This window comes from Apaloderma vittatum, unplaced genomic scaffold (genome assembly GCF_000703405.1).
Source record: "Apaloderma vittatum isolate BGI_N311 unplaced genomic scaffold, ASM70340v1 scaffold42912, whole genome shotgun sequence".
Classification (NCBI taxonomy): domain Eukaryota; kingdom Metazoa; phylum Chordata; class Aves; order Trogoniformes; family Trogonidae; genus Apaloderma; species Apaloderma vittatum.
In genome coordinates, this window is record NW_009703811.1 from 3,191 (window position 1) to 16,351 (window position 13,161).

Genomic DNA, 13,161 nt, shown 5'->3' on the forward strand with positions numbered 1-13,161 from the left:
AAGCCACTCCTGTATGTCATAATTATTTTTTGATATCTGTCTTTATTGCCTGTGTAGGTAAAACAAACAACTTGTAGCCTCTTAGATTGTCCCACAGCCTTTTGCTGTGACTGGAATTGTTTGACAAACTCCTTTGCCAAAGAGTATTTTCTGGTACAGGAATGAAAACATTATGTTTCTCATTATGGGTTTTATTTTTAGTGTAGAAGAAAGGGTTGTTATTCACTGTGGGGGAGGAAGGAAGGAGGAAGTAAAATCCAGTTTTGTTGATCTCTATATGTATAAAGCTTTTATGGCTTTTCTGCTTTTATCTATTGATCTTGTAATGATTTGAGAAATTATACTGTATTCTTTCTGACTTTTGCACTGATGTTGCGAGTTCCTTAATGCTGTCAAGAATCAGAGACTAAGACCATCCTGTGGAAAGATTCATATTAAGTAAACTAAGTAAATGCTGTCAGTTACTCTGAAGTAAAAGCATTGTGAATCGTGCTTATTCCAGTAGGGATGCTAGAAGCAAGGTAGCACAAGCTTTATAATCTTTGATGCTATCCTATACAGCACTAGGTTAGAAGGGTGATAGTGTTGAAGAACAAAAATGTCCTGAAAACTGAGAACTCTGCATCCCTTGTTCTGTTCACAGAAACGTGGTTGGCTGAAGAAAGTTTGTATCTTAAGGTTACTACACTGAGAGTCAGGCAGTCTGGGTCTTAGTTCTTGTTCTGCACTTAAGCAACTTCTTTCTCAGTGTCTTGGTGTTTTCCTGTATGAATTAAAGATAAGATGCTTTAAAAAAATTGAGGAGCAGGAGGGTACTCTGGAGAACTCGACTGAGAATGTTGGGGGAGAACAGATGTCTGAAGAGCTTAATAATGACAGTGCTACTTGAAAAGTACTTTAAAGTCTGCAGAAGTAGCTTCTTGTGTGAATAAGTCTGTTCTATAAACCTCTAACTTCTAATTAAGAAACAGAATCATGTACTGAGGTGACGACATCAATTCCCTCCTTTGTGTAACTTTTTATACCAAAAAAACCCAATTTCGTGAATCAACAACAGCTAGGTATTCTGGGCTGCTGATTGCTGCGAGTGAAGAGAATGTGCCAGGGAAATTTTCAGTTTGTGGCAAACAGGATAAATATAAGCATCCTGACAGAGAAGACCTTAATCTGGCATTCATGTAGTAGTTTTTCTGCAGTTCTGGTTATTCTCAGAATGTGCTGTAATGAAGCCTTGTAACCTGAATCTTGCTAAGGATTTAAAGAATAGCAGCCAGCTAAGGGAAGTTCACCTGAGGTTCTGCCATGCAACTGCTTTGTTCAACAGAATCAGATTTTTTTTTTTTACTTTCTCATTGGGCAGCCTTATTCAAGACACATTTCCTGTTACAGCTACCATCATTTCTTAGATGAGGAAGCTGTCATCTTCGTGCAAAAGACAGTTTCTCCATGTGAGAAACTGCCAGAAGCCCTAGGTGATGACATAAGAGTTATTTCCAGGCAGGAAATATTTGTGGTACACTGTCTTCAGAGTAAACTATAGGAATCCACATCCTGTTTAGATAAATAGAGGGAAATAGATTCTTCTAGTCTACTAGAAGAAATTTGGGGGTGTGCTAAGGAACTATTATTGTTATTTAGTCACAGGTTAGTAATACCAATTCTGAAATAGCTTTAGTAATAGCAATCACAAAATTGCCTTGAGAGACTCAGTGAGCAGCATTTAATATTTTTTTTGAAATAGAAATTGTGGTGAATCATGTCTTTGCATTTATTTCTTGCTTCAGCTTTTCTGAGGAAAAAGCCATAAATCAAAGCCTTGTACAAAACTCGCATAAATGGATATGATTCTTCATTCTTCTCCACTGTGCTCTTAAATGTAGAGTAGAGGTATCTCTATCACGGGTATCTCGCAACTCTTCAGAGCTCCTCAGTCATGACTGCATAAGGAAAACAGTAGCTGGCAGTTTTGTCTTAAGGCTCCCTGCATACACTTAAAGAAATGGAATTACCCATTGCTTGGAAAGTGATTCCTTCCCATTACGCTGGGACAATCAGGACATGGACCAGTTAAGAGTCCCCTGTGCAGACGAGTCTTATGATCAATTTGTAGCTGCTTACAGAAAGTTGTAGCAGGGAGCGGAGAACGAAATTAGAACAGGAAGATCCGTTAATAGAATTTATGCCTAGTTTAATTGGCTTTTATTTATTTTTACCCATATTAGAAACAAGCCAGTAATTAAACAATTGGCATAAACTGAGCTGCTGAAAACTACTGTTATTGAAGCAAGTTAAACCCCATTTTATTTAAAAAAACTTTTGCCTGATGTGTTTTGAATGTTTAGGATTAGTGAATGTACAGATAGTCTTTCTTGTAGAATTTGAACTAAAACGTTTCCATAATAAGTGTGCTTGTGGCAAACTGCTCAGCATAGGAATACACAAATGACTTTTGTGTCTGCATGTCTGACTTTTAAGTAGTTACAATGGTACGAGTGTGTCGTGTGTTCCTGCGTGTCAGTAAATAGATCTACTATCTCAATGTGGACAGTTAGGCTATGTTGTGTATGTTTCCTATTTTCAGTCATGTAATTGATTTTTGAATAATTAAATAATCTGTGTCACACGGGTTAATGAATGCAGGATGAAGGTGTGGTGTTGCTTTGTTGTGGATGAACTTGTTCCTTTGCTAGTCAGAGGTTCAGAAAGTCTTATGGATGACAGAAGACTTGCTCTATAAAGCTATGGTTTGCCTCTGCACTCTTTTTGTGCCCTAGCCGTTCTATTATTCTATGATTTCAGTGCTGTGGTGTATAGTAATGCTCTTTTGCTTTACAATTTTAGGGAAGAACTCGACATTGATCTGAAGGATATTTACTACAAAATTCGATGTGTGTTGATGCCTATGCCATCTCTTGGGTTTAATAGGCAGGTAGTGAGAGACAATCCAGACTTCTGGGGTCCTCTGGCAGTTGTCCTCTTCTTCTCAATGATTTCATTATATGGACAGTTTAAGGTAGGTGTAAGCCTTGTACCTAAAAAGAAATTTAAACTAAATTTGGTGATATGATTGCTAAGCAATTTGCATTTTTACGTAGGTAGGAAGTCTTTTCTTTACATACTAATGTGGGGCACTTCAAATGCTCTTTCTCAAATTAATATGTAGAAAGACAGTGGTAAGAAATGTATTAAATAGCCCACGTACTAGTTAATTATGATGAAATGTTGGATTTGCTTTTATACAGTCAAACAAAGGAAAAGTACGGTTTGTAGAGGAAACAGATTGATACTAATGAGTTTATAGTCATACTAGTGAATCTTTCCATTTTACTTGTGACCTTCTGTTAACGTGCGTTTTATCACTAAAAAATGTCACTGGAGAACATTTGTTCAGATGCCATGAATTTTAATTTCCTGACAAATAAAGTACCTTGTTTAATTCATACTGTATTGCTGTAGGTGTCTGGTATATTTAATCCTCATTAGTGACATTTGCTATTTTGTCCTCCATGCTTAATTACAATCAGCTATCTTTCCTCTGGTCAATAGACTTTTTTCATAATTCCTTTTGAACTCCAGAGTGAACAGCTATTCAGCAGCCTTGTGCAGATTTAATTGGCGTCCATAAACAGTTAGCTTTTATTTTTTATGTTCAGATTGAAATAGAGGAGTGGTATCATCTATAGTCACAATTTGAATGTAAGCCTAGGTGATACTGCATCAGAAATCTTTACAGCTATATTTGTAGTTACAGTTGTTTTAAATGCAATGTCATATAGCAAAAAGCCATATGTTAAGTAACAGAAGGTGCTTTTGCAAGGATTTTTGTGAATGGTGAGACAAAATCATTCCCTTTGCAACCTCTATCTTCCATATGGTGTACTAAATGCTGACTAAGAGCTCACTCTCAGTATCTTGTTTCTATGAGACTTGAAGTGAGTTGACTAAAACCACTGTATTGTTTGGGTCTTCCGGGTGGACCACTTAGCTGTCTCCCAGGCAAAGCAAGGACCGTTCCTTGATCCCGTGACAGAAAAACTACCTTCTGCACTTCATGTTCCTCCTATACATGAACAGTAGAGCTGACATTTCTTAGGAGCAGTGGATTTATCATACTGATGCAGGAGTGCTGCGTATGTGTGAGAAGGGAAGGGTGTGACTGTCAAAAGGATGACTGACAGCAGCTAGATGAGACTGGAGAACGATGAGCATTCTCGCTCCGAGACGTTAACCTGGTCCTCTTTCTTTTAGACAGGGGAGGAAAGCAGGAAATAGACGTGGGCCATGTGCTATTTTCACAAATAGCATCAAGCTGTTACATTGATCTATTTCTTTTAAGTGGTACCATAATTTTTATCTGGTCTTCCCCTTTTTGATTCTTCTGGGAATGTGGAACTTCTAATTAATCAAAATATTAATCTCAGTACTAACTTCGTTTTTAAATACAGACTGGACTAATCATAGAATCATAGAATGGCTTAGGTTGGAAGGGACCTTAGAGATCATCTAATCCAACGTCCCTGCCATAGGCAGGGATGCCTCTCTTCTAGACCAGCTGTTGTTTCTTTCTGAAACAGTATTTCAAAAGAGAGGCCTCCACTTGTAATCCTCCCAGTGGCCCAACTCTTGATAACAGCTAAGTTACTTTAAAGGTTCTGTTAAACCAGAGAATTTCTTCCTCAGTTTAAGAGCAGAGCAATGAAAGAAGTGAGAAAAAATAATGACAGGCTTTGTCCCGAGTCTGGGGCTGTTTATTAAGTTGTAAACTTCATCAAGTTCCCCTGAGAGCTGAAGGTCTATGTCTTCTTCAAGCGTTCTCAGTTACAGTAAAGATTGAAGTGACATCTGTATGGATGAATGAAGCAGAATTCCAATTCCTTGTGTTAGTTGGGCTGACTTTTGAAAACTGCCTGAGCCCACATTTTGTAATAGATGGGATTTTAGGATTTTTAGCTAGGGTGATCTTCTCTTTTAGTTTTAACTAAACTTTTCCCACTCTGCTACAATATTATGATACTTACAAAACACATGGCATGTACATTCCACGTTCACCAAATTTACCAGCAATGTGATTCTGTAAATATAAGCTCTGAATTTTATTCTCAGATTGCATTGTGATACTATAAAACTGGTTTTGCCACAGTTCAGAATTGTTTTGCATATAAAATCCTTGACTGCAGTGAAAGAAATGAGTTTTTCTTTTTCACAATGAAAATTATTAATATCAGTGAATTGTTCTTTATCTCTTAAGGTTGTTTCTTGGATAATAACTATTTGGATATTTGGATCCTTGACAATTTTTTTACTGGCCAGGGTTCTTGGAGGAGAAGTAAGTACCTATATGCGAAAAGGACATAGAGGGAAGTAATGTAAAGTCTCTTGGCTACGTTTTTCAGTAGTAGTTGGGTTTTCTTGGTGCTTGGCTTGGACCTTGTAGCCAACTAAGAATGCATGCAGTTGGCAAGCGCAACGTCTACATTTCTGGTTTTTTGCCTCCAAAATAAAATCTAAAATACAGAGATTATCAGCTATTCTTTCTATGTGATGGATGTTGCACTGGATGTAATAAACAGTCTGGAAATCTGTGCTATGAATGCCAGAAATTCTAACAAGTGCCTGTCATCCAGAACTGGAGTCCAGTCTTGAGGGATAAGTGCTTTCAGTTCTTTGGTTACTGAGCTAATGGGCACCTGTCTCCTCCTTTGCATTGCTCTTGTGTTGCCTTTTATTTAAAAGTTTTTGGAGTGTTTTTGAATTGCATCTAACAGGTATTGTATAATGTCCTTGTGGGTAGTTGTGATTGTTTTCATCCTTGGCCTGATGCTGTTCAAACTCATTAAAGGCTGAAAGTGAGCGCATGTTCTTCACCTGCAAAGCCAATTGAAGTTCTGACCTACATCTGTCCCTCCAGCTGCTTGCACCAGCAGGGTTGGAGTAGCTGTTGGAGCTCTTTACAAATTGAGTCACTAAGTGATTCAGATGTAAACAAGAAATTACTTGCAGCAACGCCAACAGCTACAGGTGAACGGACAGGAGGGTGGAAACTTCTTAAAATGGCTCTGCAGCATAAAATGCATTGAACTGTGTTGTGAAGAACTCAATATTAAGTGATATTTGATTTTTTTTGTATTTTTTACTATGTGTCTCGCATTAATGATCAACTAGTGTTGCAGACTTCCTACATTACTGGTGTTTAATTTTTTTTTAATTTTCCTTTCAGTCATAATTGCTGGAATCTTCGTGTATGAACACTGTTTTTGAAAGTAAAAGCTTTTATAAATGTGATTGCATGGTGTTTCTGCATACCAGCAAAATCCAAATGCCCTTAAATCAATCTGGTTTGTGGCTCAAAAATGTGAAACTATCAGAATGTATAAACTGGTGAGAAAGTATAAGTCTGCACAGTTCACTGTGAAGGATCAAAGGCCACAAGAGATTACTTACAAGATGGTCACTTGTCTTACTGCTGTTTTTCCTGTTAAATCGAAGAAGCCTTGCTGGGCCCAGGAAAATTTTAAACCATGGTAGGGGAAAATCAGACATATTTTAATCCCTGTGAAGCTAAAAACAGTTATGGAAATACTTTGAACAAATCTGTTTAAGATAGTCGTAATAAATATAAAACAGATATCAGAAGATTTCTGTGCCTTAGAGGGATCAGGTTCTGGGTCTTTCACTGACTGTAAAGCATTCATGTACTTTATGTGAGTATGGTAATGTCAAAAATTGTATCTTTGCTGCTTGTGACAGCCAGGACTGCAGCTGGTGACTGAGATCTGCTCTAGTTCTGTGCTCCTTGCTGTCACAGGTACATTCCATGGAGAGTGGCAGCTGAGAACCATGTAAGGAGGAACATTAAAATGTGAGGGATGGATGGAGTTACATACTTATACTTCAACCTGTGTTAATACTTCCCTTGGAAGTGTTGAAATTGTCATCTACAGTGTTAAAAAAATTTTAAAAAAAACCCCAACATATTTCTAAGAGAACTGGATGATCAATTACAGAATTCCAGGGGGTAGCATACAAAAATAATTTTTCATACCAGCAAGCTTTCTTCAGTTGAAATTTCCTCAATACCTGGCACATTATTATTGCTAGTCATAGTGTTATAACAAGATCAGTTTGCATTTGGTAACAAAGATTGAGTACTACAAAGCTTGTTTTCATGTGCTTGAAAATTTCAGGTTGCTTACGGCCAAGTTCTTGGTGTGATAGGATATTCCCTACTTCCCCTCATCGTCATAGCACCTGTACTTTTGGTGGTTGGATCTTTTGAAGTTGTTTCTACCCTAATAAAAGTAAGTTCAGTATTATTTCTTGAGAATTTTTTACGGTTATTTTAAGTCACTTTCCTAACACTTTGAGTATTTAGCTGTTCAGGACAACATAACAATGTGTCCAAATATTCAGGACTACAGTGTGAGCTCTGTGATTCTTTCGGTTAGCATCGTGGTCAGGATAGCTAAGCAAATTCTGTTGTGTTTCTTTTGAGTTCTTGGGATATACACTGCTGTTGCTATAACAACACCTGTTGTTATCAGGTTAGCTTCTGTTTAAATATTTTGCTGTGCTATAATAGTTGCATTAAAAATAAACAGGATTATCATTTTGAGAAGAGGATGCATAATTAAGCGTCAAAATGAAGAATCTGAAAATAAGCTGTTCTATCCCTTCCCTTGGATTATTTTTAGTTAATGCAGCATCAATATGACATTAGTCATTTTCCTCAGACCTTCCCATAGTGGTGGCTGTACAAAGCTCTAAATACCCTTTGCAGAGAAGGTCAGGATAGTTCTGATTTAACACATGTGGAATGTAAGGCACAAAGCAAGAATAACTGATACCACCTGCTGTTGGACACCTTTTATAAAACTAGCAAGGTTCCCTGATAGATTCCAGAACTATGTAACGTACTTGAACACTCCCAGGACTTCATAAAACCCTTTTAAGTAGGCTTTGAATTTACTGCTAAATTTTGGAAAGGTTGATTGAGAAAATTCTGTTGCAAGCTAAGCTTTTTTGAGTTGTTGTTCTGTTGATTTGATTGATTTTTGTCCTTTCAGCTTGCTGGTAAACAGCATAATTGAAGTACAACTAAAGTGTAACAGAATTACTGTGTGATTTGATAACTTGCAATTACTATTAAGTGATACAGTCAAAGCAAATCATTTACTTGCCAGTTAACCAATATATAACTTGAAAATAAATACATGCTAATGAAACCTCTGTAACTTGATTACTACGAACAGTAACTTCAGGGCGAATCTGTGCAAGGTTCTTACCTTTATATCATTAGTGTGAATGCAGGACAAGCCCCATATAGCCAAAATGACTTGTGCTGTGACAAGTACTACTTCTTATGTGCCTGGGGAAATATCTGAGAGTCCTGAAGTGAAATTGTGGACTTCCAGCCAGTTCTTTTCCAGTTGCAATTAGCAAACTACTCAAACAACGCACCTCCGTTGTTTTAATTGCTGCAGTTTTCTTGATGTATCTTAAGAAACTCCACCACGATCTTGATTGTCCTTCTTGTCCATCTCTGCAGTCTAAGGTTAGGCAGCAAAGCCATAAATATGCAATCACATGGGATTTTCGTTGATGTGGGGTTTTGTTTCTTTTGAGGGGTGCGTGGGTTGTTTTGGTGGTTGTTGGTTTATACAATGGCAGTTGAATGGGTCACAGAATCTCTCAAGGGGCTTCAGCTCCACTGACAGAACTGTGGAAGAAGTTCTCTGCTGGGGTCCTGTTATGTCTGCCCTCTTTGGTCGGCTGTTTTACAGAAGGTTACAGTGTCTGCATGCCGTATAGTTCTAAGTATTTGTCCTTTTTTATTAATATTCAAGGTGCTGCTAGAGGATAATAATGCCCGATTACTTTTTGCTCTAACCTGGTTAGCTTTAGGTTTGAGTCAAGTCCACTGACCTCAAGACAGTTTTTATAAAAAGTACGCATGCCAACTTCATATAACATAGTGGATCTTCATAGGTAATGTTATTTTCTGCCAGGTTGTTTCTTAACTTAGTAAGCAACTGTTTTTGATACAGATTGTATTTTTGTCTGCTTCCCACCTGAAAGGAATAGGAAGGTGAAGTTCAGTTACCTTGAAATGGGATCACTGTCATTAAAGAAAAGCTTTTGAGTCAGACAAATCCTGAAATAAAAAATGGTAATTTAACCCTCTGGTATATATTGTAGGAGCAGGAGTCAGGTAAAGTAACTCTTTTGCTTAAAGAAAGGGAGGGAGTAATAGTTGGTGAAAATTAAGGTGGAAACAGAAGTTATTTATCCAGTGAAGTTTCAGATTACCAGTGTATGTAAGCTTACAGCTTGCTTTATGGTATCTATGTCCTACATTAGAGAAAACTAAGTGTAGATCCTTAGCTGCTCACCTCAGTGAAAATGTGTCAAACGAAAATTACATGCCTATTTGTTAAATATTTCTCTAAACTTGAATGAAAATGCATAGCATATTCTTTTGGGGGAAGTTTCTTTTTAATTATATTGAGAGACGAACTGAATTTTATCTTGGCATTTGGGGAGATTTTTTTGTGGTATCTGCTAAGACTGTTGATCTTCTTTTTCAGTTGTTTGGAGTCTTTTGGGCTGCATACAGTGCTGCATCATTACTAGTTGGCGAAGAATTCAAGACCAAGAAACCCCTTCTAATTTATCCAATCTTTTTATTATACATTTATTTTCTGTCCTTGTACACTGGAGTGTGATCTAGTGCAAGATGTGGCCAGAAACCGTATATTATTCACTTGCAGACTGATAATGCGTAAGATTAAGGAGGCTGGAAATAATACAAGTGACTGTTTTGTATCCGGTTGTCAAGATGTTTTAAGATCGAAGAGCATATTTGTGTATATTATTTAATGAAGCAATTGTAGCTATTATATAGATTTGTATCAAAGTTCTAGGTTTGTTTAAGACTCTTCAGATTTTAAAGAACAAAATAAAAGAACCTTGTGTTTTATAAGAAAGCGTAGCAAAACCATAACTCAATACCTGTGCCAAAAGCACCAGGACCAGATTACTATATTCGGGGAGAAAAAAAAGAGAAGTTAACTGTAACAATCTCAAAGTGCAATTTTTCTTTTGAGCTTAAACACAGCTGGCTTTTTTGGCACAGCAAATTCTGTAGATAATATATATTTATGAAACAGTCCTGATTGTTCACAGAATAGTCTGTATAATCAAGACATGAAGATACTACTTTTAAATTAATTTAGTGCCTCAATTACTTTGATTTGGCTATTGAGTTTTTATAAATTCCAATTTGTTTTCAAAACATGTATATACTGTGTATTTTGTATCTATGGCTTGTGTGTAGCGTTAATACTCCTTGGTTAAGGATGTATATTGGGTTTTTAAAAATGGGAGATACAAGTATTTGAAGTCTTCATTTACTATCTGACCAAAGGAGCAAGATATTACTGTGTGATATAATGAATTAAAATTAATAGAGAATCAAAATATTTGACTTAAAATTATAAATTTACAGAGAAATGGGTGAATGCCTTTCTCAACTGTAGTGCTGGCTTAATGTTGGAGGAAAAAAAGATGATCTATCCAATTTGTGTGATCTTTAAACAATGTTATTTTATGATGACAAAATAAAAATAATGATGCTTCCCTAACTATGTTTTACAACATCTTGCTCTGTCTTGCTTTTAATAGCATGGTATTTAACACGCAACCATTTTTTTCCCCAGTACTATTAATCCCTTGTAAAGAGAAATGAAAAAGATTTGTAAGGCCAGATTCTCCCTTTACTAAGGCAGAATTACAGCCTTAGTAACAATTACAGTCTTGCTAATTTTGACTATCAAGAATTATGTAATAATGTGATGACATGTTAAATATTTCTTGTGTGCAGTGTTGATTGCTTATGTAATGGTCCTTATGGTAATGTTTCTTCACAAGGGAAGTCCACTGAAGTTCACTTTGCATGATACTTAGGCATTTGCAATCTTCAGTATTTAGTATTGCCAAATAGATTTTAAATTTCTTGCTATTTTTTGGGTAACAGGAAGAAAGCATTCCCCATGCTTTTTTTTTGCTTTTTTTTTCCTCCAGAAAAGGTAGCAGCAAGGGCTGTCTTTGATCCCTGCTGGACTTATTTCCTTATTAGAACTGTATTTTTTCAGCTTTGTAGACTTTGTTTTGGTAACTTATTTTTACCATTCGTTACTGATGTAAAATACCTACGTAAATTCCAGCTCTACCACAGACCTTTAGCTTATTCAGTCTGCTTTTCTGGCTGATACTTGTGTTGGTTTTAAACAGAACTACTTGAAGTTGATGCTGAACACAAACTGTAATGTAATACTCTAGCTTGTAATACATCAAAGGAGAAAAACTGGTAGAGGGATGGACTTTTCAACAAATTTTGGACTTCTGCAGAAGTACTGGTGGAATTACTGCAGAGTCATACTAATCCAGTTATACCAGCAGCTTAGTTCTTACCTGAAAGTGTTTTGTGAGCATTCATACTGCATTCTAAAAAAATAAAAATATGCAAGTTACAGTGTGTTAAAGAAGCTTGTTAGCTTTGGAATCTTGCATGATAATCTGGTCTTATCTATTATTTTTTCATTACATACTTCTTTTCTAACAGGAATATCCAACTCATATCAGAAGACTCAGAGCAAACCCTGTGAATACGTGTTTAGCTCGCACCACCACAGACATGAGGGGCAAGGACACATTTAGGTTACGAGGCTGTCGGAGAGCTTTAAGCTTAGTTCCTCTTTGCATAGCTGTTCAGTAGATGTCCATAATGGATCCTGTGCACCTGAAATGACTGTGAATATTCAAAGGATGCAAGAATGTTCTATTTAATCTCCAAATATCATAATTTCCTCTATACTAATGTTCTGTGAAATTTCTAGTTGCAATTTTGACTGTTCCCTTCCACAGACTTCGCACATGTGTAATATGCAATGTAGATATGCACTTAACGTAGTACGTATTTTGTACGCAATTGCAGATTTGCACCTTTTAATCTTAGTATCTCTAGGGTCACCTTTTGCAGATGCTGTGCAAGAAATACATACAAGCAGCTCTCAGATGATTCTGATAGTTTGTAATAACTTTGCATTCAACGAATCATATTTTTAGATGAGGCATCTGTGTAAATACAAGATGTATTTTATAAAATTTTTGAATTAAACTTGTTTACAGAATGTATGAAGCTCATTTATATTTACTGTATTAAGACACATCTATGTTACTATACATGTCATTGGTCACAAGCTTCGAGGCTATAAATAATTTTTTGTGGTAATACGTATACTGCTCCCTATCAAAACTGGAAACTTGGAGCTCATCCATCTAGCAAAAAGTTCCCTTTCCAAGATGCGACACCTCATTTGAAGGTAGAGACATGGGTTTCATACCGTAATGAGACGCGTTCTTTGGATGATCAGTACGGCTGGAGATGTACATACGTACAAGTCTTCCCTCTTCTACCCATCAGACATACTCTGTTGGTTTCCAGAAAAATTAGACTTACCTGAAAAGTGTACAAAATCAATTGTTTTGATAGGGAGACTCATCTTACTGGTCTTTGGTGTTCCACTTGAAGGAGTGAATCAAGCTTAAAAGCTGCTTACTTTGTTCTTGGGATAATTTTGATTAGCCTGGATAGTATACATACCCACCTGGGTTTAGTTTGTTCTTTTTTGTACTTTACGCAGACACTGTATTTCTGAAATTGTTTTCCTGCTACAGCAGTATGTGCTAATTTGAGTCCTATTTAAAACACTCTTCTGTAGGAAACCACATTGTATTTGAAACTTCATTATATTTAAGACCATCGGGAGCCTAGAAGCTTTCTCAAATGCTTTAGTAGGACATGTCCCATGGATAAAATTATGCCCACAGGTAGGCCTAGCTATACTAGCTGCATCGGCATTCTAGTGGGTGAGAAGTTACGATCGCAAGCAAATCTGAAAGCCTTTATTACACTGAGGAAATTTTTGAAGCGTGGTGAATACTGCTTCACAACAAGAGGCTTTCAGGGGTACAGTGACTTTATCACTTCTTTTTATTTTGGAGAAAATAATCATCCTGGGGGTGATCACACGGCAAGTGCAGGACAACAGGGGCATCAGGCCCAGCGAATGTGGGTTCATGAAGGGCAAGTCCTGTTTAACC

At 36.8% G+C, this 13,161-nt stretch overlaps 1 protein-coding gene across 1 annotated transcript in view; it reads left to right on the forward strand.

The window, feature by feature from the left end:
• YIPF4 (Yip1 domain family, member 4) overlaps nucleotides 1-10,640 on the forward strand; it is a 13,773-nt gene extending 3,133 nt beyond the window's left edge. The window contains exons 3-7 of the mRNA XM_009864766.1: nucleotides 4-11; nucleotides 2,842-3,013; nucleotides 5,249-5,326; nucleotides 7,185-7,298; nucleotides 9,585-10,640. Of these exons, the coding sequence (XP_009863068.1) occupies nucleotides 4-11; nucleotides 2,842-3,013; nucleotides 5,249-5,326; nucleotides 7,185-7,298; nucleotides 9,585-9,722 (510 nt within the window). The 3' untranslated portion in view covers nucleotides 9,723-10,640. The remainder of the gene's footprint in view (nucleotides 1-3; nucleotides 12-2,841; nucleotides 3,014-5,248; nucleotides 5,327-7,184; nucleotides 7,299-9,584) is intronic.
• Nucleotides 10,641-13,161: the final 2,521 nt, after the last annotated feature.